Source organism: Gymnogyps californianus, chromosome 2 (genome assembly GCF_018139145.2).
Source record: "Gymnogyps californianus isolate 813 chromosome 2, ASM1813914v2, whole genome shotgun sequence".
Taxonomy (NCBI): domain Eukaryota; kingdom Metazoa; phylum Chordata; class Aves; order Accipitriformes; family Cathartidae; genus Gymnogyps; species Gymnogyps californianus.
In genome coordinates this window covers 140484702-140510940 of record NC_059472.1, presented here as the reverse complement: position 1 = coordinate 140510940, position 26239 = coordinate 140484702, and the positions used below count along the sequence as shown (strand labels likewise).

Sequence of the window (26239 nt, the reverse complement as noted above, 5' to 3'; positions counted from 1 at the left end):
AGAAAATATTGTCAAGGCAAAAGTAAAACCTGATCTTGCTCTTTTTAGGTGTGGCCTTGTCCCCTACATTATCATCAACTAAGTCATAGAGGGGCTGGACCCTTTTAATAGCACTTCCCTCATTCTGTGCTCTCCCTCACTTGAAAATCTCAGGAAACCTATGTCGTGGTCCAAAACACTGAAAAAACCAGACATTTGGAAAAAGCAGCACATATTTAATTAAGTTGTAAGTCTTTAACAGTTGAAATGGGCAGAGTGCACAGAGCAGTTAGATGGTTTTGGTTTAGTTTTGTTAAATTAGTGAAAATAATTAAATCAATTAGTCTTTCTAGAAATGTTCGAGTCATCTGTGGCTTGATTCCCTCTTTAAATACATATGTATGGTTTTGTGTGTGTACGTACATATGTACATACATGGATATTCATACAGATTTACACTGCAGTAGTAGCAGTTAGCACATAGGTAGCTGTGCGTTATAGGGCTGTATGCACACGGTCTATGGAGTAGGCAGGGGGCCCCGGGACTGTCTGCGAGCTTGGGGGAGCAAAGCGCTAGCCCTCGGTCTCACCAGTGTGCTCGCCCCTGTCTGTGTTGGTAGCCATGCTCGCTCTGTTCTTGTTGGGTTTTATGTATTTTGCAGATCAGAAGATTTTAAAGTTTTGTTAAAACCATATACAGAATGGTTCTCTGCAGGTCCTTCTGCACGTTGTCTTCGGGTCGGTTTTTTGGGGTGGGAGGTTGGCAGGACTGACTTATTGGAGCGTCAGTATTCTAGGAAGGAAACCCTTTGTTATATTTTTAACCCTAACTTTGATTTCTATTGGAGTGCTTTCAGCAGCTCGTTTTTGAGCAGGATTATGAGTGACATCTGAGGTGACTGACCCACTCGCCACAATCGAGTGTGGGTCATCTGCAGATTGCACAGTCCCTTTTTTTAACCTCCCATATGGATTTTACTGTACTTTTTCCACCTGTAAAACTGATTTTTCAAAGCTGTAACACCTTAGTCATGGCATTGAGCCCTCCAATCCCTCATTATAAAATGACCTTTCTGTTACTAACCGGCAGTACTAACTGGTACTTTTGCTGTCGTCATTAAGTAATGATTTAAAAAATGCGCGTCTTTCTTACTGGAAGGTTTGGCAGTAGTGCCTTGAGCTGCCTGCTTCTTTGGGAAGTTTGGACTGTGTTAAGAGTGAGCCGTAGGGTTTGTGAAACCTGGTCTGCTGAGTTGGGCAGGTTTCTTCTTCCAGAGCGGGGAGAGGTGAGGAGGGCTCGCAGCTCATGAGATCGGGTCCAACCCGCATAACCTGGGAGCCTGAGCCTCCTGCCGGGTTTTCAGGGAGAGCTTTGTCACTGACACCAGTGGAAGCGGGTTCAGGCCATAGTGCAGAAGCATCTGAAGGAAAGGGGGATCCCAGGGCACCAGACGTAAGGAGTAACCAGCCCATTTGGAAGTGGGGAGTGCACAGTGAACCTCTTCTGACTCTATACTTTCCCATACACATTTACTGTCTGAACAGCTGCTTTCCTATTTTCCAGTCACATTGCAATGGTAACTCACTGGTCACTGACAAGTGTTAAGACATATTGCTAGAAGACCAGGCAGCTAAAAGACTAAAATGCACTGTGCTCACTGTAAAAATTGGCTTCTTACATTGTTTCTTTTTATATGGTTGAAGAGGTGGTTGCGCTTGGGATTTTTTCCTTTTTCTTTTCTTTTTTTAAAGAGGTCAAATGTATATGAAGTGCATGTTATCCTGAACTTTTTGTTTGTACATCTTGGTGTCTGATCATCTGCATGAAAGACACAGTAGTGCCATGTCTGAGCTTGTTCCCTTGTGCTTGGTTGATATGAACTTCTCTAGATTGTTGAGTTTTCCCCAAAATAACTTTGGTTAACATTTAGTTATTGGGAGACATGAAAACAAAACATCATGGTGGCCCTTTGTTTTCTTACAGTTTAAATACAAACAACAAAGCCTTGTGGTTTAAAGTTAATTTGTTAGTGTAAATAAATTTCTTGCCAATGAGTATTATTGTTGTTAGACAACGAATGCAATAAAATGAGAAATCCTGAATCTTTACTAGAATTTGTATAGAGTCCTCACTTTCCTGCCCGTTTGTTGGTCATTCCAGAAGAAATAATAAATGGTGAGCACCACTGGACAGCTGTTGCTGCGTGGGTCAGACTTGGGGGGGGTGGGTGGGCATGGACCTTGCCCTGCTTGTTCTTTCCTTCCTTTTGCTCAGTGCCGAAGATTATTTTAATCCCAGCTCTTGGCCAAATTGGCATGATTCACAGGCCTCTGAGTGGATCTTGTTTACAATCTGTAATTATGTAAAAAGAAGTAAAAAAAAAAATAGAGTAAGGAAAGATAATGACCTTTTTTCTTCATATGCAGATGAATTGTAGCGTGCAGTCTTTTGCTGCAGGTTGATGTAAAAATAGGCTGCCTTCATGCTGATGCTGGTCAATGCTTGTCTGTTTAAAAGACCTGGATTAGTTTGGATATATAAAAAGATTTTACTGTTTTACACTCATGTGTAGGTTAGTTACAATGGGCATTTTATACATTCAAGGTACAGCAGTTCTTCTGCTGAACATGTTTAATATGTCTTTATTTATTTGATTTTAGTAAAGCATTAAATTAGGGAAAAGCAGAGGGCACAGACTGTCCAATTTGTGTAGTCATTTCAGTGGATTTACATCTGGCAGAATCTAGGCCAAATACTCTGCACTTAATCTGTCTAACCCAGTCTGTGTTTCCCAGCAGCTGAATCGTAAATCTTACTTTCCGCTAATATGGCCACCACCCGCAAGAAGATAAAAGAAACCTCAATCCATAAAATTATTATCTATCTTAATTAAAATAGGTATATTAAAAGGCTGTAAGTCCACGACTGACATGTAAAATGTGTCTGCTCAGCAGCTTCCTAAGCCTGGAGCCATCTATACGTACGTCCTTGTTTGTGCACGTTGTCTCAGATATCTGCAGTTTGGTTTCTGAAATGCCCAGAACTGCTCCAGACTCTCCAGCTTGTAAAAGATGATGGGTTATGCCCTCCTCCGGGTTACAAGCCTGGATTTTCCCTGTGCAGGTTACCTTGTAATTGGGAGGCCAGGCTTGAGGTGCATCTTCCTCCACTGCTGTTTCTGCACTGAGGCTGCCAGTGAGTTTTATCAAGCGGTGATTTCAGGCTGAGGGGTAGAAGCTGTACCCCAGCATTGCTTTTGGACACCCTTAGAGGAGTTTGGCAATGGGCTTCCAACCCTCCTTGCCTCACGTTAAAAGTCAAAATTTTACTATTAGTAATAGCAGGTACTACGTCCTACCTACAATCTCTCTCCTCTCAAACGCTTCAGGAAAAGATAAGGGCTGTCACTTACATGTGCTTTTGTCTGCAGGCAGACCGCTGGGAAAACCTTCAGTACAGGAATAGGTTAGAAAGGAGGAAAAAAAAGCCAGTGACGAGTGAACACATTCTTTATTTTCTGAAAGGCCAAAATCAACAAGAAAGTAGAAGTTTGACAAGATCCAACAACATGTAGATTTGCTCATTTGAAGATGTTCTAAGCTACTGGAAAACGTGAAATTAATGTTTTGATGGGTTACTACTACCACTGCTGAGGGAAATGCTGGCTGTTACACTTCTACAACCACAGAGTAAATCCAGGACTAGCAGAGTGACTGGCCACTATTTCAGCTGTGTTACTGCCACTGCTGCAAAATGCTAACTCTTTAGAAGATGGCACTTAATTTACTTGAGAACAAATAGTGGCACAAGCCTAAAAATTTTAAAATGCTAGTGCAGGACGTTGATGGCTAATCACGAACAAGTTAATAGCCCAATCTCTCCTTATTGTGAGAAATTCCTTCAGAGCAGTTTTTTCTGCTTGGGGTCTGGGAACAACGGCTGTTCCTCAAGGCTGAAAATGGATTACAAGTTCCTGTAGGAAAGCACGCCACTTCCCAGGGAAGCTGAAAATGTTCTGCAGGGAGAGAAGTTCCTAAGGAAGGAGTGGCAAAGCCAGAGTTACAGTAAATTACGTTCTCGAGTGCTTGGTGCAGTCAGCTGATGCCAAAGGCGAGTCCAGCAAAGGGGTGAGACAAAAGCTGCCCTCCTTGAGGGCCGGCTCTGCTCTGTGGAAGGGCTGTCTGCACGCCGTGGTTAGCAAAAGACTTGAAACCATGATCCAAACAGATGAGTCCCTGTCACCAAAGCCTTCACAGGCTGATGGTAAACCCTGGGCAGCGCTCAAGTCCCCAGATCAACTGTGGGCATTTTGGAGAGGAAGTATGAACGCAGTTTGTGCACAGACCTGCTAATGCATGTCGTGCCCAAGAGACAAGGTCAATTAGCCGCATGGTTAACCCTAAAGCTTACGTCTCCCCCTCTAGCCATCACGAGACCCTTGCAGCATGTGCTATTTGTATACAAAACATCACAAATACCAGCAACCACTATTGCTATGCGGGGGTGAAAGAGTTGTCTGGCATGGCAGCAGTGGGAAGCTGCCAGCATCGAGAAGGGCGCAGCAACCGAGCCGACATGCCGCTGGCTCAGTTCTTAAACCTCACACAACTTCTTGTGCCCAGGGACGTGCCTTGCACCACAGTGTCTGCGCCAGCGAGCCGGTGGCGGCGCGGGGCTCGGGGCGGAGCAGATGCTCTCCGGGGACGGGAGGTGATGTGGCAAGACCCACAGCCCACTGCAGCTGTGCAGAGGAAGGGGGATGGCACCGTCCCTCCCGTACAGCAATGCAGCCCCAGCCGCGAGCCCTGGCACGAAATCCTTGCTCTGGTTAGAGCTGTCCCTTTGCCTTGGAGAAGGAGCAGTAACTCCTTTATACCAGTGGATGAAAGCCATTAGGCTTGTTTGTGTTAGGAAGGAAAGGCGCAGGAGCGAAGAGGTGTCAGTACACACATTTGCTGTTCAGGGCCACTGCTCACCCAAACCTTAGCCCGCAGCAACGCCTCCTCTCAGCCAGAATGGCAAAACCCAAAGACAGATGAAGGTTTGCACATACTCTGGCTCCTGTCTCAGTGTTCAAGCCGCTACAGAATGGGTTATTTGCTCTATCTTGTAGGCAGAAGCGCTCCTGTGTTTTCAAAGTACTGGACTTTCCCTGTACTCTCCAGATCGGAGGGGGCAGTGGCTGGTGGTGAAGCAGACCGCAGGAGGGAACAGCAAAGCCAGAATAGCAATTAGCACCCAGGGACTGGCTCTTTCTCCTCCTGAGCTCGCGCTTCACAAGCAGCCTGCCTTTTTTCTCCACACAGTGGTGGAAGAACAGCAGCAAGGAAACGCTACCGTATCACCTGAAGGATGCAGAGGGGATGGCGGCCCCCGGGCAGGTCTGTCTGGTGACACCATTCGGAGGGGCAGCCGAGCTGTTGAGAAGTGCAAGCGCAGGCAGGTGCAGGCAGCACAGTGGCAGCCCCGGCAGGGGAGCCGCCACCGATAACACGGAGCCTTTAGCTGGATGCCAGCATCTCTCACAAAACCGGAGCAGTGATCGGAGGTGGGAACTCGGAGGACAAAAAGAGCAGCAGGAGCTGCTCTGTGGGTAAGGACATCTACGCTAATGAAAGAAGAGCTTGCTCCACAGGCAGGAAACCAAGTGGTGGCTCAAACAGGGGCTGCTGCCAGACTGGCATCTTGCTGTGCACACCGTAAAGCACAAAACTGATTTCCAGCTTCAAAGGACACTCATTTCAGTTTATTGCAAGTGATTGCTAACTAACACCATTCTAAAAACACCAGCTGATGGAAACCTGGATAGGTCTTTTAGCAGTGCACAACGTTATCAGTTACTGCCGCTGGATAAACGTGAAGCGGGTGCCTTGCTGTACAAAAGCACAGCGGGAATCGGCTCCATACAGACTGGAAGTTAAACACAGAACATTCATGACCAACACTCAGGGGTAGTCCCTGCAGCAAAGCGCCCAGAAGTGCTCCCTTTGCAGTGACAGACAACAGTAATTGCTAATGCACTTCTCACTGAAGGTGCTCAGGAGTTGTCTCCCACTCTAAGGAAAAAAAGGCTTTTTTAAACTCCCTTTAGAAGACTCAGTAAGAAACCACTCTGAAGCAATGCCTTCCTCTTTTTTCAGTAGGATGAAGACAAATTTATGAAACTGAAGTAATGTTGGGAAAAGGGGGAAGAGGGAAGAAATGAGACTGAAATAACATTTATTCTCCTTCCAGTTATTTCGGAAGCATTAGGGAAAGCCAACAGGAAGGTTTGGAAGAAGAACCCTTAGCACAGTCCCTGGGAAAGCCCAGGGGTCAGTGACAAGAAAGCACACCACGCTGGTAGTTAGCAATTCTCATTTACAAAATCAGTTTTCTCTGGGGGAAAAAAAAAACCAGAAATCCAGTCGCAACAGATAATTCAATGTCTGACAGTTTAGTCATTTGTAATCTGAATTTGAACTTCAAGGTTACCCTTTGTTACTGACATGGGGTCCTCCCCATTACACAAATAAACTAATTTCTCACCTTCAGTTCCATTTCCTTCACTATTGCGTAAAACTCTCATTTTGGAGAGGAAGGCTAAAATACATTTCCATTACTCTAGTTAACCTTTATTGGAACAGTCTTGTTGTTAGCAAATCTAGCAGAAACTAAGTGAGTTCCCAAGGAATTAAATCCTTTCCACTGCAGCAGATCTTACCCGTGACAAGCTATAGCTCACAGTAGAGAGCTCTGTGGAAGACTGTGCCGATGAGCAGTTTTCCCTCGTAGACGGATGCCACTGAGCTTCCCTGCAGGACAGAGCCATTGTCAGCGTAGACACGCGTCACCGCAGGCTCCTCCGAGAGGATGTTCTGGATGCGCAGGACCTGCCGGAGGAGGGGGATACATCTGCTGAAACAGCTGCTGCGGGTGAAAATCCTCCACGGACGGAGGGAACATCAGTATATTAACTTAAACAAATTAGATAGATAGGTTGATCAGCTGCTGATAACTGCAACCAAGTGATTCCTGTGATAGGGCCATAAATTCTGCTTCGGTGAAGCATGGTCCATGAAGACTGATTATTTTTTTTAAGTGGTTGTGCAACAGAGACTCCACCTCAGTAAGGCAGTCATCCCCAGCACTAGGAATGTGCACAGTTTTTTCCAGCCTAGGAGTTACTTAATATCATCTTCTTATTTTCATGCTTTTTCCAGACAGAGTAAACAACTGCCCAGTGTCATAAATCTACTGCTGTTGAACATGATAATTTTGGAAAGTGTCTTATGGGGAGCTTCAGACAAGGCTGAAATCAAACGGACACCAAGCAGCCATCTGCACTCACAGCCCCTAGCACGCTGATGCCAGTACCTCATTGATTTCAGAAGGAAAGAAGAATTACAGTGTCACCTACTGATGAACCACACTTGCACAGATAAATCATTCCAGTGCAAACGTTTCTGGTCGTGCTTTGCACTCAATTATGTTTTGTTTGGCAAAGAGGCGCTGGCTCGGTAATTAACACAGTTCATCAAAATCTGATTGCGCGGCCACAGCTGCACAGAAAGCAGCCTGAGGAGTCCAGAATGACTGAGCTACTGGGTGGAAATTACTCAGTTGTCTCCTAAGGTTCTGAATAGGTGTTTGTTAGTGAGTATACACTGTTCAGGCTTTCCACGTGAGAGCAGAAGCTATAAGCTGGAAGCCAGCTCCGTCTTTGCTTTCACAAAGGCTGGCCAGGCACTTCTCTATGTAATGCAGAGTTAAGTTATACCAGGGTGATTTGAACAGAGCAACTTTCTGGCACAGACACAGCCAAGAGACCAGTGACGTCTCCCAAAAGGCACCTCAGAGGCAGGCAGATTTTCAGGATCGTTGTAGAACAGCTTCATCCCATTGGGGTGACATCCTATCCAGATGTCTCCAGTGTGAGGGTCAACAGACAAGTTATCGACCAGAGTGTCCAGCTGCAGCGTCTATCCAATGCAGAGGAAAAACAAGAAAAAGAGAGAAGTTAAAGCTACCAGAAGTCCTGGAAGCAAACTATAACATAACCAATAGACTTGTCCAAGACTCTCATCTGACATAGACTGATTTTTTAAGAAATATTTTGTCCTCCAGTGCTGTTTTTCTTTTCCCCCAGTATGCTTCATCCCCTCCTCTGTGCCATGAGAAACCTGCTTGCTGCTCCGAGCTTCCCCCATCAGTTCATTCACACCTACGCTTGTGTTGATTACTTCAGTGCTTTGTGGTCTGACCCACACTGACTGAGGCAGACTTCCACTGCAGCTCTACAGCATGCCCGAGGATCCCTCTCTGGTTGCTGGTGTGAGGGTGTGTCCTGGTTTCAGCTGGGACAGAGTTCTTAGTAGCTGGCACAGTGCTATGTTTTGGATTTAGTGTGAGAATACTGTTGATAACACGCTGATGTTTTAGTTGTTGCTAAGTAGCGCTTATCTTAAGCCAAGGATTTTTCAGTTTCCCATGCTCTGCCAGCAAGCAGCTGTGCAAGAAGCTGGGAGGGAGCAGAGCCGGGGCAGCTGACCTGAACTAGCCAAAGGGATATTCCACACTATGGAACGTCATGCCCAGTATATAAACAGGGGGGAGTTGGCCGGGAGGGGCGGATCGCAGGTCTGGCATCGGTCAGCGGGTGGTGAGCAATTGCGTTGTGCATCACTGGCTGTTTTTTTCCTTTTTTTTCCCCTCTTCTTTTTTTTGTTTTATGCCTTTTCATTACTATTATTATTATATTTCATTATTATTATTGTTAGTATTATATTTTACTTTAGTTATTAAACTGTTCTTATCTCAACCCACGACTTCTACCTTCTTTCCCAGTTCTCCTCCCCATCCCACTGGGAGCAGGCTGGGCGGGGGAGTGAGGGAGCGGCTGCGTAGTGTTTGGCTGCTGACTGGGGTGAAACCACGACAGGGTGGAAGACTTGAAGCTCTGTAATGGGGCGCACAGCACCTCTGCAAACCCACAGCAGGAGCCATCCAGACCAGAACTTCACACGTGATCAGGTTGAAATATCTCAAGCGTTCATGAGGACTAATCTGTCCAAAATTCACATATGCCTCTTTTTTATGGAACAGCAGCACCTTACCTTCACATGGGTTAAACTCCAATTAGCATGTTTTTCCATAACATGGACGTTATGATCAAATACATCTGCAACATAGATGTACCTTCAAAAGAAAGCACCTCTTAGCAATGTGTATGAGTAAGCAGACACCAAAAACAGTCAGTTCCTCCTGTGCAAGCCCAGCTCTTCCCATGAGGAATGACAGCTCACAGTTCTCATACAGCAATAGACATTGCAAGCAGGCCACAGGGCACTGAATTGAAGCCAACCTGCTGAGACGCTAATGTAGCTTCACACTGTGCCAGTTCTTCCATTACGACACTGAAGCAGGCCTTGGATCGTGAGATCCACAAATATGCTTTTTTTTTCATTTAAGATCACCTGTCTACACCACAGGACTAGTTAATTCAGTCATACAAACTTTAAGACTGTAAAGTGTTCCCCACTTGCAGAAATCCTGCCCCGTTAATCCTTGCAAGCAATATACACAAACGTCTGTATCGGCTGGTTAAAATGCAGCAACCTTTGATCTTATTGCGTATAAACTACCACCACGCAAAGCAACAAACATTGCCTCTAGTTAAAGACCGAGACGCGCGACTTCTGTTCTACAAACGCTCTGTATCGCTTACACTGTACAGGTAGCACCTTGCCTTACATGAGTCAGTTTAGACATGACCACAGAGGTACCGCGTGTACAAATTAGGATTTCGGGATTTTTTGTGTGATCGAACAAAATCTGAGGCAAGGAGAAACTTACTTTCTGTCAGGTGAAACGTTAATTCCATTGGCTGAATAAAACCCAGCTGCTACTTCTTTAACTTCTTTTGGACTGTAGTAAACAACATTTGACCAAGTTAAACCCAAGAACATCTCCAAGAACATCAAGATGAAGTCGGAGAAGTAGTGGTCATTGGTAGCATAGAAGCTGTCTGGTCCCATAGCTACTATATCATTCACACTAAAAAAATAAAGAGAGAGGGAGAAAAATAAATAAAAGAATGAAATGAGAGGTATGAAGGAGCATTGTAGGACAGCCCAGAATCCAGCCAGGACATGGTCATCCCATAGACATAAAGGGGCTGCAATTACAGATGGTACTTCAGATAGACACTGAGTTATTTAGATCCTTTTCACTTCTATTTTCTTTCACATGAGCCAGGACTGTGCAGTGCTGAGACCTGAACAGGACCATAGGGTATCAGCTAGAGATCTGGCTACTTGTCCATAAGTCCATGGAAATTTTTCTCTCTTTTGATTACATTCAAGTGGAAACCAGAGAAGAGGTAGGAGTTGTGACAACTTTATCTATCAAGCTCTGTTTATCTTACAATCATTTTGCAGCAGGACAGACCAAGAAAATTTTGTATGCAACAAAAAAAAAAAAAAAGAAAAAGCTAAAAGTATGTTTATTTTTACAGTGTAGCAAATTCAGAATAATAGAATATCTGAAGATTCATATCTGCAGTGACCTGAGAGTGGGTTACATGAGAGAAGGAGAAATGGATGCCAAGCTAATTCACTGGCATCAATCACCGCGGTGCTTAACACTGTGATTTAGTGATACAACTATGAAAAATCTCATTTACAGAAGAGTAGAGAAACACAGTTTTTGATTACACAGATGAGAAGTAATCAATAAGAGAAACAGGAAAGCTGGTTAAAGAGAAAATATCTCATATTAATAACACCCTAAAACCAAAATCATCCTACTTTGGATTTTACCAAAGCAGCCTGTTCTTCTGGGGGAAGACAGTATTTGGCTCCAATACCTTGTCAGAAGGTCGTGTCGAATGGTTTTCAGGTGTACAAGAGAATTGTCATCTTCTACAAATTTAAACAATTCTACTGTGCTCTTCTGATGGGGATGGTTCACAACAAAGAGGTACATGGTGTCGTCTTAAAAAAAGAAATGGAAACAGCTGAATTCTCTGCAACAGTTTGCATGGCTGAGCACCCACAGCTCTGAAGCAGCTCTAGTACAGAGCACATGGTGGGTTTGGTGCATTTGTCTCGCAGCTCTTCAGAGGCAGAAGGACAAGTACTGAAGTAATGCAGGATGCCACTGCAACTGGATCCAGATCTCCAGCTACTCTTCTCCCCGGCTCTCTCTACAGGGAACTGCTGTGTAAACTACATTTTTGCTGTTTCTACCAAGGAAGAAAGAAATCATGGCTTCATCCTTGTGCCCAAGCCACTGGGTTTTGCAATCTGACGCACTATAGTGACTGGTTGCGTGAAACAGCTGCAGTCAGTCAGGAGGGCTTGTAGCCCAGCCAGTTTGGGCTCTTTGGTTTATTTACTGCATCCCCTAAGAAAGCTGAAGGAGCATCCTTCTCCTGTACTCTGTGTAAGGCTGCAGTCCTTCTGCCCAGCCCTTCTGGTGAGACCCTAAATTAGCCACCATCGATTTCTCCAACACTTCCCTTAAAGAGTGACTGTATGGGGACACAAGTCAAGCTGCAGCAATGGTTCTCTTTCTCTTAGCATTTGCAGACTTCTAATTGCCCTGCTAAAATCCCCCATGAAAGGACAGAGAAAAAGAGAGGAAGGAGAGCATGAAGGGTATTTTATTGGTAGTCAGAGCCTGCCATAGGAGAACATGTCTTGGAGAGGAGAACATGGCTTGGCTGTAGAGTACCAGAGATTTTGATAATTTACAGAGATTTGATAATTTACTGTTTAGCCACAAAAGTCTCCATTCTGGTCACTACTAGTTGGTGAAGCATGTGTCTCCTCAAAACCCTTGAGCCCAGGGTGAGACAGATGTAAATTGGTAAAATAAACTTTGTGTGGTTTTCAACTCCTCAAACTTTTCCCATGTTTTCTTTCCTTTCAATATATAGCACAACTTTCTGTCTCAGACAGTCTGACACTATGTGCAAAGGTCTTTGCTTTAGCAGCTGACAGTTAGAAAAGAGCCCAACAAAGGTAAAAAGCCTGAAAACCTTTTTCTCTCCCAGCAAGTGCAGGCTACTGGGGGTGCAATGAAAGGCTGCAAAGGGATTTCTGTTTGTGCTCTTTAGGCTGAGATTTGCCATCTCCTTGAGTTAGAGATCTCTTTACCTCTGTCTACATAGGTGCTGATTCCATGAGGGTTAAATGACGCCAGATCAAACCCTCGGCTGATTCTCAGTTCCACTGCTCTGGGATTGTCTTCATTCAAATCCATCAAAAATATTTCACCTGGCTTGTCTGGTGCAAGGCTCTTTATTCCTGGGTATTTCAAGCCCTGTAAAATCAAAACGTAAGAAAATCATTCCTGGATAAAAGGTAAAGGGAAGCATCACAGGGCTGAAAACGCTGGAGCCTTGTTCAGGCTTGCAAGCACACATCAGGATGTCCCTCTGCTTCAGCCCGCGGTGCCACGACGGAGGTAGAGGGACTGGCTCCGCTCTCCCTGGCGAGCCCCTAACTGCAGTGCAGAGGGAGCAAGCCGCATGGAGGGCACGAGGAGCCATGCCCAAGGCACCACCCACCACCCGGGCGGTGGCACCACTGCCACCCGCTGCAGCCACCACCCGGCTGGGTGCTCCCCGTATGTCAAACCACTCTGCGAACAGACACGCTGCGGGGACAAACTGGAAGTACGGCACCACCGACTGCATCCAACGTGGCAAAGCCACGGGGAACAGCAGCAGTGCGACAGCTCACAATTCCTGGCATGAATTTTGCAACGTTATCATTCCCTGGGTGTCCCTGGAGCATGCAGATGAAAACATCAGCTTTTGCTTTAGCAAATAATCGCTAGCCATCCTGATTGGAAAGAAGAGCTTGAAAACCTATGTCCTAAAGGCTAAAAAAAAATCAGGAACAACAAAATCAGCACACAAAATTGGATTTTTTTTTAAATGTAGGGAATTAACACACCTTCTCAACAAGGGAGAGGTTTGACATTTCAACATTTCAAGGAAGCAGCATGAAAGAAAGTCAAGGTTATATGGGCAGATAAGCCAGCACAATAGGATATGTGTGTCAGAGCCACCACCACCACTTCAGTGTCAAGAAGTGCACCTGTGCAAGTTGAAGGAAACGCCAGCTAAGCCCACACAAGTCTGGGCCATTCCTATAGAGCCAGCCAGCCTTGTAGAAAAAAAGAGTCCATCCTGCAGTTTTCACCTATGGCTTCTGTAGATAAGGAAACCAGCAAGCCCCTGCATGGGGAGGGGTGTGGGCACTTACAGAGCTGATGAAAGCCAGTCCATTGGGAAGTATGTCAATGTCTTCTGAACCAGTTTCTGCAAGACAGAGATAAACAGGGTTTTTCAGATGACATTAAATATTTCCCATCGAAAAACCGCCTTTTTAGTACAATTCCAGCTCTCATGAATGTCCCTTTCTGATATGACTGCACAAGTGATAAAGTTCAGCAGAAAAGTTCGCATCACATTAAAAGTGGTAGCAGAAGGCAGCAGCACGCCAGGTTAGGAAATAGTACTGGGGTTCACCTCTTTCTAGGGGCTTAGGGGTGCCCCCGCGGTGACCGGGCAGTCTCCCACCCAGCTCCGTGTGCCCTGGTGCGGCGTGGGATGAATCACCCGCTTTTGACGATAGTGTTCTGCAGCAAGCAATCAGCGCAGACAACAAGATTTTCAGGGCAGGACCGTACCCATCACTCAGCCCACACACTTGCGTAAGGCAGCTCTGGGAACTGTGCACACTAATTCTCCTGGCTGAGCTGGGACCCTTCACTAAGATGGATTGCCAAATATTTAGTTAAAGCTCTCAAGTGACAGAGAACCTACTATATCTTTAACAGCTAAGGGCTTTAATAGTTAGACCACAATTTTAACTGCAGGTAATCATTTCCAATATTGCCAGTTCCTGTAGTTCCTGTAATATTTTTCCCTGCTAGGAAAATAAAATACAATAAAATAAAATAAAATAAAATAAAATAAAATAAAATAAAAGCCCTTTAGTAAGAACACTAGAGCAATTTTAGGCTTTGATCAAGCACTCTCCATAGAGCTTTTAGTCTGATGCTGAAGCACGTTTGCCATCCCATATTTTCACCGCTCCCCTGAGAAGCCTCCCCTCTCTTCTCCAAATCACCAGCACAAAGAGCATTCCCCACAAGCCACTTTCCAGACGACGGCTGGATTAAACCCACCTGGGAGCATTTGCTTAAAGGAGGAAATTCTTTTGCAGGTTTTCTTTAACAGAGCCACTAACACAAAGGTTTTCCACCCAGCTTGTCCCATCTCTCCACACCCCCTCCTGCTTGGCCATCAACCACCTGTGTGACCCTACGTGGGTCACACCGTTCCTGGCACCTCAGCACCTCCTCCCGAGGAAGCACCTGCAAATTCGAGCTGGGTTTATTGTTTGCTTTTATGTAACTCCTATTTATCCCAGCGCTAATCTGGCCAGGCTGTCCTTTATCCCGAGGTTGCCGAACAGCCCTTGTGGGGAGGAACCAGCTCCCCAAATTCACCCGTCCAGGCGAGTTCCTCCCCAGCTCAGCCCTGGGGAGATGCAGTGGCACGACTTCTCGTGAGGGACAGAGGACAGGGACAGGGCCAGCTCCTCCTCAGCCTCAGCAAGCCCTTGCTCCACCCCATTACACTAAGGAGCAGAGCATCCCTGCCTTCTGAAGAGCAAAAGGTCTGAAGATGCATTTTGGGAGGAGCCAGCCCGTTATCCCACCTCCTGGGTTTTCGTTTTGAATTTCGACTGGGCTCAGGCAAGAGGCAGACATCTGCACTGATGTGCCCAGAGACATTTAGAGCCTGTGTTTTCCAACCAGAAGTTTGAATTTGGTTTTTTTTCAGCTCAGCTCACGCCCTGGTTTAAGTGACAAGCTCAAAAGTGGGGCGATTTCCCACTTCCCAGGATTGCTGCAAAGATAACAACATAAATAAATGCTGAGAGGCTCAATTACCATGGTGACGTGAGCTGGACAGACAGCTTTTACTGGCAGAGCACGGTGGTGAGTGAATAAACAAAGATATAATCATTTATCGCTACTGAACTAGTGAGGCTGCCAAGCAGAAAGATGAGCAGGCTAATTGGGAGCAGATAATTAAAAAAGGTGGAAGGAGCGTAACAAGAGCCCTGCACCCAACTCCTTTGAAAGAAACTGCCCAGCAAAGCACATTTTAGCCACTTCTCAGCCAGGTCCTGGTATGTGTGGAAGAGAGCGAGCGCCGTCGGAAGAGCAGCGAACTGCTGATTCAGCACGATCCTGCTGAGCTGGCACCGCCGAGGCAGCGAGGAGGGGATGGAGACACACAGCCGGCCGCGGGCAAGCTCCCGGGCTCTCCTGCGGGCCCTGTTTTGGGAGGGCTATGGGCTCTTGTCGCAGGTGCCGTATGGGACAAGAGAGTTAGGAACTGATTTATTAGGTATCAGTTACCTCCACTATATTGCTTAATTGTATCACCGAGCCCAGCTTGTCCATGGGAATATCTGAATAGGTACCGTTTAAAAAAAAATTAAAGATACTGAGAAAAATTACTGTCTACCCTAGAATTTTTTTTTCCCTCTTTATTTTATCTTAGTATGATGTATTCCGCAGGTGCATCTAACAAAAAAACACCTGAATTTCATGTCCAAAAGCAAGTGACTATTTCGCCTATATCCCATGAATTGTTCCAAGATGCAAGTATTTCTAGCAATTTCTATAGTAGCCTCTTGAACTTTAGGAATTAGTTCAGGACATAATTATAAACCAGTAACATGAGTAGACACTCATATAATTCAGAAGATACTGTTTATTCTACAACTATAGCCTTTTCTACATATCTGTGAATAAGGTTTAGGACAAGCTGCAGTTTTTTATTGGTTGTTCAATGTTTGCATCTGTGCTTACATTGCACAATATTTGAAAACCAGAATAGATCAAGGTCGTAAAAAAAAGAGAGGGAGACACAAAGGATGAAATTGTGCAGAAAAAAAAGGGTCCACTAAGGAATTTTTCCATTTACTCTGGGTTTGCTTCCTTTACTACAGATGCATCGCTTTTAACATAATTACAATAGACTGTACCAGATGCCTCTTCTTCCATGGACAGAATGGATAGTTTAAGATAATTTTGTTCTGAGCTGATCCAGCTCATTACCTATGTCCCACTTAAGAGGCCAGAAGGACTGTTTCAAATATTAAAATAAAGACAGACTGTTTATTCAACTTTGTCATAGCATTTTAAAGGAAGAAGGCCTAGGACGACCAAGATGCCCATGTAGAAAGATGTCCTTACACAAAGACACCCACAGGAGCACCCTTACAGATCTGAGTACAGCAAAAGCCCTGGTTTGAATAGTGCTACCTAGGCAGCATCTAGACGTTAGGGGTCCTTGGTCTCCCTGAGTAATATAACCCCCCCAGACATATTAAATGAATTCTGGAAGATGTTTGCGGGAACATACCAACTTTTAAACTTGCACCAATCCTTTGTTATTTCTATTCCTGCCACATCGGATCTGCTGAGTTAAGTTTTGGCATTTTAGTTTTTCTAAAGAGCAGCAAACGGCAGAGCGAAGCCAAGGCGAGGTGCAGAGCTCCGTGTGAAGGGACAGTGTTACAGGAGCACAGCGAGAAGCAGAAATGAAGCTCTGTAAGTTGATCAGCCGCCACCTCCAAGCAGAGCCGGGTTCTCAGAATTCATCTAATCTCCATGTAAATGTCAGGCACCAAAAATGAGATATTGTTTGGAAATTAAACACAACCGTATTTGCGATTTCCAGCTTTCCTTCTTTCCTCAACAGAGCAATCATGTTGCAAAAAGTCTTGTAAAGATTGCAATAGTGATATGCTTAAAAGAATTACTCAGAAATGATTTTTATGTGAATCACCATCAAACAAGCATTATTGAGAGTAAATTACAACTCAATCTAGAAGACCTGGAAAGTTTTTTTCAAATGCAATTTCTTCTGCATATAACCTCAGGCAAAGGAACTCTGCACACACTCATTCATGGCAGTAATTTGACTTTACAAAGATGTTTGATTCCTGTCACAAGGAAGAAGCAAGATTTATGAAATCAACACAGTGACTCAGCAAGCTCAAAGGCAAGGCTCTTAAAGCTCATCCAATGACTTTTTACACATGCAAAATCCAGGCAAATTTCAACAGAATCAAGACATTTCTGAAAACACTAAGGAAGAGAAAACCCCCAGCCATTAAGCCTGTATTAAGTTTAAAAATTGTAATTTGGGGGAAAGGGAGACACAAAAAAGCCACCAATTTTAAAGCTATCCATTTTATACTCTGGTTATCCTAAAGGGAGAGAAAAAACAAGACAGAAACATTGTTGTGTGCTAAACACATGACCCAAAGTACGAAGTCAACATTTCAGCCGCTCTGTTAAACCTCTTTGCCAACCAGACTAAGATGACAAATATGACCCCTTGCTCTTTGAAACCACACAGCTGAATTGCGCAACCGCACCGAGCTCCTGCCTGCTGTTTGCAGGGCGCAGTACCAGCCCGCTCCGAAATCCCCACAAAACGAGGCACTAAGGCCGGCCGGCCCGGCTGGCATCTCGCAGGTGGGCTGCCCTCAGCCGCTCCTTCGCCACACGCCTGTGGTCTTCTCCCAAAGCTTCCACCCTTGCAGCACGTCCTGTCTTCAAGATGTCACCGCCTGACAACCACCTGTAGGTACCTGCCTGAAGAGCCAGCACACCCTCATCTAAAGGCAAATAACTTCCTAAGTGGCTTAGCAAAGGAGAAGTGTTTGCAAGGTACTCATTTTCAAGAAAAGGAACAGAAACATTAAATACCGAAGGCAAAAAGTATTATCTCAAACTAGCTAGTTTTTCAGTATAATTTTCTTCCTACAGTTTCTCCCTACCTCAAAGTCCGAGTAACAAAAGAAAGTCAAATTAGCACTTTGTTTTCAGGATCAGGCTTGGAAGCTGGCTTTAAGAAGCAGTTGCAAAATAAGGCTGGACAAAAGCAATGCACTCAGTTATTTTGCGCACGTACCGATCCCTTTAATGAGCCGGCAGTTCGGGAGGGTTACTGGGGCTATTTCCCGTGAAGCATTGAGTCGGTTCCTGCAAGAGGAAAGAGCAGGGTTAATAGCACACAGACAGTTTTAAAACAGGTAACATTCCTAGCGTAGCTTTATCTTAGTTTTATTGTCTGCCATATCGAAGCAACAAATCAGCCATAAAATACTGAATAAGCAAAACCCAGAACTGACAACAGCAATTGCTCCAAATCACTGCGATGGTTACACACGTTCAGGGATTAAGTGATTCTCCTACACTGAATAACTTCAGGAACTTGACTTTGTTCATGAGCTCCAGGAACAAGCTTTCATGGCCTATGTTATTTTATTTCACCGCAGCTCAAACGATAAAATAACAGAGCCACACTTTCTTCAGGTTTCAGCCACCTAAATATAGTAGCACCCCGCAGCTAGGACCAGCATTTCAGATGAGGAGACGGCAACCTTCTGCCCCAACTCACTGCCTATTTTTGGTGACCAGGCCACCAGCAGTTACACCTTCTTCATTTCTTAGTCCACGTTCAAAGGTAGTGATAGTGTTGTTGCAAGGCAGGACTACCCATTTCCTACCAACAGGTAGGACTTGGTAGTACAATTTTCAGCGATTATCCTGTGCCTTCCTCTTCCCTCCTGGCACCCACCCAGAGCATTATCCTTCAGGAGTGCTTATTTCATTCCTGAATGCCCAACAAAATTTGATCTCTGGCTCATGCTTTACTGTACAAGCAGATACAGACAGGTAACTACACGAGTTCTTATTTCTCCATCTCCTCCATTCCAAGTTGTCTACAAATGCATATGAAAGGCACCTCACCACCAGAACTGCTGTGTTTGACCGTGCTGGTCCACAGTGCCATAAGAAAATATGTTGTGTTTCTATGTAAAAATGTCAAGCTAGCATACTAGAATCTTTCTTCCTTTCTTTTTTCCCCAAAAGAAAGCATTTAAACTAACGTAGTTACTCCTTTGCATGCCTATCATACACACGTGTTGAGGCTGTACTTGCTCCAACCACAGGAAATTCTGAATGCAAAGATCCCATAGCAAAATCTAGCCATGTTTATGTTATAGTTCTAGGCATAAACATAAACTAAACAGCAGTATCAGTCTGTGGTATGAAAAATATGTGATACAGCTGAATACCATATGGTATACCAGTCCTGCTTTTTTTTTAATCATGTAATTATGAATTGTAAACTGCTTCAATGCTGTATCATTGACACAGGTTGTTAACATAAGGCCAGAAAAAAAGAAGAAAAGGGTAAAAAGGGCAGAGGACAGCAAGGGAAAGGAGCCAAGTTAAACTCTCCCAAGCCCTCTCCCCCAGCTCACGAGTCCTGACAGAGAATTACACTGGCTCCCAGCCCACAAGCAGCACAGGAGGGATATCAGCTCCCCCCTCGCCCCCCACCCCCGGCATCCCGGCACAGCCAAACCCACCGGGCCCCTGAGGGTGCCTTGGGGCGATCGTGCCCGAAGTTTGCACTGCTGCCTGCTTAGGGCTTTTCCCCTTCCTATTTGCATCAGCTTTTCCTGCGCAGACTGCAAGCCACCCAGCACCAAAAGCACAGCAGGAACTCAGCCAGCAGCCAGCGAGGGATGATGATATCCCGACAGCATTCCCAGGGAAACACTTCATGGGCTGGAATGAGAGTAATTCAAAAGGACACTGGTCACAAGCCTGCAGCATATACAGAGGCTTTTCCAAAATGTGTCAGTTTATCTAGCTCAGACACCCTTCGCTACAAAGCCAGATGGCCTAGATAACTAACTGGGCGTACTAAAAACACAGTGGACCTGCAAACTGTGGGGGATACAACTTCAAAAAAAGCAGGAATTTTGCTACTTGGTGCAACCCCAGTGCATGGCACCTTTTCCCACCTGGTCCCTCTTTCCAGTTTCAGTCCTCCACCCACTGTCCCACTTCGTGGGACACAGACCGCAGGCATTCCCTTACCTTCAGCAGCAACCTGCTGCATATTCAAAGACCTCTCTCTTTTTCAGTTTTCTTCTTCTCTACACTAACCAGTCTGGATCTTTGGGGTTTTTTTCCTGACAGGACTGAAAATCACCTCTTATTTTTGTTTTTGCTCCCAATTCTTTTCAACTAGCAGCATCTTTCTGGAAGCACGCTGCTGTTTTGAACATAGTATGCAAGCTGATTGCCGTATCAGTACAGAGTGTTACGAAATGATAACTTTGTGTGCATATATATATAAAAAATATAAACAATAGTATCATATGCATATTGTTCTGAGGAAAACAGTAACACTGTATAATTCACATTCAAGTTTTACAGATTAGCTCAGACCTTTCTTCAGAGAAGAATTAGCAATTTAAAATGCCAGTAGGGGAATTGGTGTAATTTCAGTTGGTAACACACAAGAACTTCACTTGTTTTCTGCTGCACAAGCCCTACTCAAGTCTGTTTGGTAGCTATCAACAGTATAATAGATGTATAAACAAACCTGATTTAAGAAGAATTAAGTTTGTAAGAGATTTGTAATAATTCTTCAAGTCTTATCTTTTAAGCATTTCATGGATTCTTGTGTCATACTACCTAGACACAATATACCAAACTCCGAAGGAACAGCAAAAAGTCTTTGCTGGATTCCTGCCTTCTGGGTGGGGGATAGATAACAGAGAGCCCTGGCAAGAGTTAACACTACCCACAGTTTCTCCTCTCAAGGCTATATTAAATTATTTTAGAGCACTTTGCTATCTGAAGTTGTGTGTTTCCAAACTCTGCAACCATCTTAAGACCGCTGCTATGCTGCATTTTGCTGAAAACACAGCATGCAGAAAAAACCCACAGAGAGCTACAGAGACAGGGGGATCCTGCTTCTATCAGGAGATTCTACTTTACCAGATTCCCAATATTGCATTTGTTCATTCGATTTCGAGGGGACGTGGGGTCCCCTGCTCTTCACAGTGCTTTGAAATGGCTCGCCCCACTAAAACCTGGGAGCGTTTTCCAGCTCCACCATCCCAGCTGGTGCAACTCCAGGGCAGGAGGGTCCTGTTACCACCGTGGTTATCACTAACGCTTGTGGTGGATTTAGTGCAAGATGCAAACGCATCTATGAGAGGTACCTGGGTCCGGGGAGTATAGCCCTCCTTCTGTAATTAGCTACAATTACTATCTACCCAAAGATCAATTAGCTGGATGTTGTTGCTTTTAAGTCAAGCATTTGGAGTAGCTGCCTTGCAACATAGTAATTCACCATCACTTTTCTGGCCTGAAACAACCAGTTAAGTGTTTAGTAGCCTTCAGGACAGAAGCTGCTCTAACACCAGTGTTCACATTCACACCTCACGATATGAGGTGCATGATATGGAGCATGATATGGCTGGGTATTTTCACTCACAGCGAGCGAGGTCCCAATTTATGATCACAGAAGTCCGTGCTCCTTCAGAGGAAACTTCATGTACACTAGGGCTATTGTTATCCAGAGGTCAGCTTAGGTAGGAAATAACACGAGTTTCTGGCAACCTGATTTCCACTTACTGTTTGGCCAATCGGTAGGAGATGAGGTAAATTCGCAGATACCGGTTTTGGCACATCCCTGTTAACTGCAGCCTCTGCAAAAACAGAGGTACCAGCCCCCCTGCCCCAGGACACCCTCTCCCTTTGGGCCCCTTGACCCCAGCATCTTCCTGGGGGGGATTTCACATCCCCCTTAGTGCAAAGGGCATTTCCACTGGACAAATGCTCCTGAAGTTAGCTTATGCCTGACGGAGGATGAGAAGGGCACTGCTGAGCAAGCCAGCGCCTAGTTTTTCTCTGGGGAAAACCGGTTTCCTTGATTATGATAGCGATGATGGTGACGATGATGGTGATGATGACGACTAACCCTTCCCCTCTGGCCACAACCGTGCTTATGCAAGGGCAGCTATTCGCTGAAGTTATGTCCCAGATGAGGAGCTGAAGTGCTTCCACGCTCGGAGCGAGGAGGGGTGAGCCCGCCACCCCCCGCCCGGCTCGGCCCCGCGGCGGGCACCGGCTGCCGCCCCCCAACTGCGGGGTCGGGTCAGCCCCATCCCGCACCGCCGGCACCGGGGCCCCCAGCTCCGAGACCCCGCAGCCCATCCCGCCCGGGGTCCCCGGTACCCCCCCGGCTGCCCGCAGCCCCGCTGTCCCCCGGGACCGCGACGCCGCGCCCCCTGCGCCCGGGAACCGCTCCGCGCCCCCGCTGCGCCCCGTCCGGCGGCCCCGCACGGCCGGCGGTCGCAGGGCGGCTCACCGAAAGGCCAGCAGCCGCTCCACCGCCAAGGCTGCCGCTATCCCGACGAGAGCCACCGCCAGCAGCTTCCCCATGGCCGCTCCCGGCGCCGCGCTCCCCGCTCCCGGCTCCGCCGCGTCCTGCCCCGCCGCGCCGCCCCGGGCCGCCTCCGCGGCACGGCGCTGCACACACCGCCGGCAGCACCGCCCGCCCCCGAGCGGCACGGCCCGGCCGGGCCCGGCCCGCCCCAACCGACGGCGGGAAACGCGTAGCCTTCCCCGCAAACACGGCTCTGTCAACCCGCTGCCCCGGCCAACGAGTTGCAGGTCCAGGGGCAGGGGCGAGGGGGGAGAACGGCGGAGGAAGGAGCCAGGGTCAGTGCCGCTCTGTAGGCTCCATGTTACAGCACCCATGGGAAAGGTAGGTTCCAGACTGTTCTGGAAGTCTTTCCAGACTGGAAAGACTAAGTTCCAGGTTCTGTTATAAAAAAAAATACATGTTGTTTAAAAATACGTGTGTTAAACAAAGACTGCGTGATGCAGAATGTACAGGTACTCCATGTACACCTCTGTACTGAGGTATACATGCTAATACGTGTGCACTAATACCAGAGTTTCCCCCCCAAAATGATGCTTGCTCTCACTGCCACGCTCCCACTGACAGTTTTCTTCTCTGTGCAGGAGAAGGGCTACAGAACCCACCTTCGGGGCTCTGGGGTTCCTCCATGCCGCAGTCTGCTTTGCATCAGCTGCAGCATTTGCCTCCCTGTGCTTTCTGGTTTTTTGGGGAACACGCCTTGGCGGGTCGGTGCCCTCCCTCAGCAGTTATCTTTCCCTTTTCTGCACAGTGAATGCCCTCACTTGCAAGGCTCACATTCCTTTGCACTTCTCTGAAAAACTGAGGAAACACTAAAAAGTGCTTCTCTGCTCTTCTTGCCCTTGCCCTCAAGGCCAAGCAGATGGTCCATGCTTAGTAACACTTCAAGTGAAGTGTGGCAGGGAAGAGGAGACACTAAAATATCTTTTCCCCTCAGTTTTGGAATACTTCTTTTCCTCTTTCTGGTCCTTGATTACTTTGGGATTATAGGTAGGTGGGGTTTTTTGGGGGGAGGGAGGGTTTTGTTTGTTTGCTTGTTTGTTTTGCCTGTGCATAAAAATTTCACTCTAATGAAGTCTGCTTCAATCCTAGACGTATGTGGTGGGATGGGTGGGCAGCAGTGTTTAAAATTTGGGGGTATTTGGGGTGAGAAATAGAGTTCAGTAGCCACTGCTCAGACCCTAGCATTTAATAATGCCGCCAATCCTCCTGTAGCCATGGGCTTTGCCTTCTCTATGAACACATGTACTTTTCAAAAATATATTCCATGGCATAGATAAGATCATGAAACATATTGTGCCTGAATTTGAATGTATCGTTCAATAGTGCGAAAAGGCTTATAGAATCATAGAATTGTTTAGGTTGGAAAAGACCTTTAAGATCATCAAGTCCAACCATTAACATAGCACTGCCAAGTCCACCACTAAACCATGTCCCTAAGCACCACATCTCCACGTCTTTTAAATACCTCCAGGGATGGTGACTCAACCCCTTCCCTGGGCAGCCTGTTCCAATGCTTGACAACCCTTTCGGTGAAGAAATTTTTCCTAACATCCAATCTAAACCTCTCCTGGCACAACTTGAGGCCGTTTCCTCTTGTCCTATCGCTTGTTACTTGGGAGAAGAGACCGACACCCACCTCACTATAACCTCCTTTCAGGTAGTTGTAGAGAGTGATAAGGTCTCCCTTGAGCCTCCTTTTCTCCAGGCTAAACAACGCCAGTTCCCTCAGCCACTCCTCACAGGACTTGTGCTCTAGACCCTTCACCAGCTTCCTTGCCCTTCTTTGGACATGCTCCAGCACCTCCATGTCTTTCTTGTAGTGAGGGGCCCAAAACTGAACACAATATTCGAGGTGCGGCCTCACCAGTGCCGAGTACAGGGGGACGATCGCTTCCCTCGTCCTGCTGGCCGCACTATTTCTGATACAAGCCAGGATGCTGTCGGCCTTCTTGGCCACCTGGGCACACTGCCGGCTCATATTCAGCCGGCTGTCGACCAACACCCCCAGGTCCTTTTCCGCCAGGCAGCTTTCCAGCCAGTCTTCCTCAAGACTGTAGCATTGCATGGGGTTGTTGTGACCCAAGTGCAGGACCTGACAGCCTTGTTGAACCTCATACAATTGGCCTTGGCCCATTGACCCAGCCTGTCCAGATCCCTCTGTAGACCCTTCCTACCCTCAAGCAGATCAACACTCCCACCCAACTTGGTGTCATCTGCAAATGTACTGAGGGTGCACTCGATCCCCTCATCCAGATCGTTGATGAAGATATTAAACAGAACTGGCCCCAATACTGAGCCCTGGGGAACACCACTTGTGACTGGCCACCAATTGGATTTAACTCCATTCACCACAACTCTTTGGGCCCAGCCAGTTTTTACCCAGCGAAGAGTATGCCCGTCTAACCCATGAGCAGCCAGTTTCTCCAGGAGAATGCTGTGGGAAATGGTATCAAAGGCTTTACTAAAGTCTAGGTAGACAACATCCACAGCCTTTCCCTCATCCACTAAGCAGGTCACCTTGTCATAGAAGGAGATCAGGTTAGTCAAGCAGGACCTGCCTTTCATAAACCCATGCTGACTGGGCCTGATCACCTGGTTGTCCTGTACATGCTGTGTGATGGCACGCAGGATGGTCTGCTCCATAAGCTTCCCCGGCATCGAGGTCAGGCTGACAGGCCTGTAGTTCCCTGGATCCTCCTTCCAGCCCTTCTTGTAGATGGGCATCACATTTGCTAACTTTCTGTCAACTGGGACCTCCCCAGTTAGCCAGGACCGCTGATAAATGATTGAAAGTGGCTTGGTGAGCACTTCTGCCTGTTCCTTCAGTACCCTTGAGTGGATCCCATCCAGCCCCATAGACTTGTGTGTGTCTAAGTGGTGTAGCGGGTCGCTAACCATTTTCCCTTGGATTATGGGGGCTTCATTCTGCTCCCTGTCTTTGAGCTCAGGGGGCTGGGTACCCAGAGAATAACTGGTCTTACTATTAAAGACTGAGGCAAAGAAGGCGTTAAGTACCTCAGCCTTTTCCTCAGCCTTTGTCACTATGTTTTCCCCCCACATCCAGTAAAGGATAGAGATTCTCCTTAGCCCTCCTTTTGTTGCTAATGTATTTATAGAAACATTTTTTATTGTCTTTTATGGCAGTAGCCAGATTAAGTTCTAGTTGGGCTTTGGCCCTTCTAATTTTCTCCCTGCATAACCTTGCAACATCCTTGTAGTCCTCCTGAGTTGTCTGCCCCTTCTTCCAAAGGTCATAAACTCTCTTTTTTCCCTGAGTCCCAGCCAAAGCTCTCTGTTCAGCCAGCCCAGTCTTCTTCCCCGCTGGCTGGTCTTTCAGCACATGGGGATGGCCTGCTCCTGCACCTTTAAGATTTCCTTCTTGAAGAATGTCCAGCCTTCCTGGACTCCTTTGTCCTTCAGGACTGCCTCCCAAGGGACTCTGTCAGCCAGTCTCCTAAACAGGCCAGAGTCTGCCCTCCGGAAGTCCAAGGTAGCAGTTCCACTAACCCCCTCCTTACTTCTCCAAGAATCAAAAACTCTATCATTTCATGATCACTATGCCCAAGACAGCCGCCAGTCATCACATCACCCACAAATCCTTCTCTGTTCACGAACAACAGGTCCAGCGGGGCGCCTTCCCTAGTTGGCTCACTCACCAGCTGTGTCAGGAAGTTATCTTCCACACACTCCAGGAATCTCCTAGACTGTTTCCTCTCCACTGTATTGTATTTCCAGCAGACACCTGGTAAGTTGAAGTCCCGAACAAGAACAAGGGCTAGCAATTGTGAGACTTCTCCCAGCTGCTTACAGACTATTTCGTCTGCCTCTTCATCCTGCTTGGGTGGTCTATAACAGACTCCCACCATGATATCTGCCTTGTTGGCCTTCCCCCTGATTCTTAGCCATAA

The 26239-nt window shown here is 46.5% G+C and overlaps 1 protein-coding gene across 3 annotated transcripts; it reads right to left on the bottom strand.

The window, feature by feature from the left end:
• Positions 1-1612: 1612 nt before the first annotated feature.
• Positions 1613-22341, bottom strand: LOC127029916 (serum paraoxonase/arylesterase 2). 3 transcript variants are annotated; one of them, XM_050915738.1, is made up of 10 exons: positions 22254-22341; positions 17982-18052; positions 13237-13292; positions 12121-12286; positions 10827-10953; positions 9815-10015; positions 9076-9157; positions 7813-7941; positions 6684-6852; positions 1613-2332 (listed from the first exon to the last, which is right to left on the bottom strand). In XM_050915738.1, the coding sequence occupies exons 1-9, from the start codon at positions 22325-22327 to the stop codon at positions 6694-6696; spliced, it is 1065 nt and encodes a 354-aa protein (XP_050771695.1). In that variant the 5' UTR covers positions 22328-22341; the 3' UTR covers positions 1613-2332; positions 6684-6693. The 3 variants fall into 3 exon arrangements, with proteins under 3 accessions (XP_050771695.1, XP_050771696.1, XP_050771694.1); XM_050915739.1 differs by lacking the exons at positions 1613-2332; positions 22254-22341 and adding exons at positions 19977-19982; positions 21406-21437 and having other exon boundaries at positions 3474-6852; XM_050915737.1 differs by lacking the exon at positions 1613-2332 and having other exon boundaries at positions 3474-6852.
• Positions 22342-26239: the final 3898 nt, after the last annotated feature.

Bases quoted from the DNA above. Each gene is read 5' to 3' on its own strand.
- LOC127029916 (XM_050915738.1), bottom strand. From the start codon at position 22,327: ATGGGGAAGCTGCTGGCGGTGGCTCTCGTCGGGATAGCGGCAGCCTTG. The intron at 18,053-22,253 runs GTGAGCCGCCCT...TTCCTCTTGCAG, and splicing joins GAGCGGCTGCTGGCCTTTCG to GAACCGACTCAATGCTTCAC. The intron at 10,954-12,120 runs GTAAAGAGATCT...TCTTTTTTTAAG, and splicing joins CAGCACCTATGTAGACAGAG to ACGACACCATGTACCTCTTT.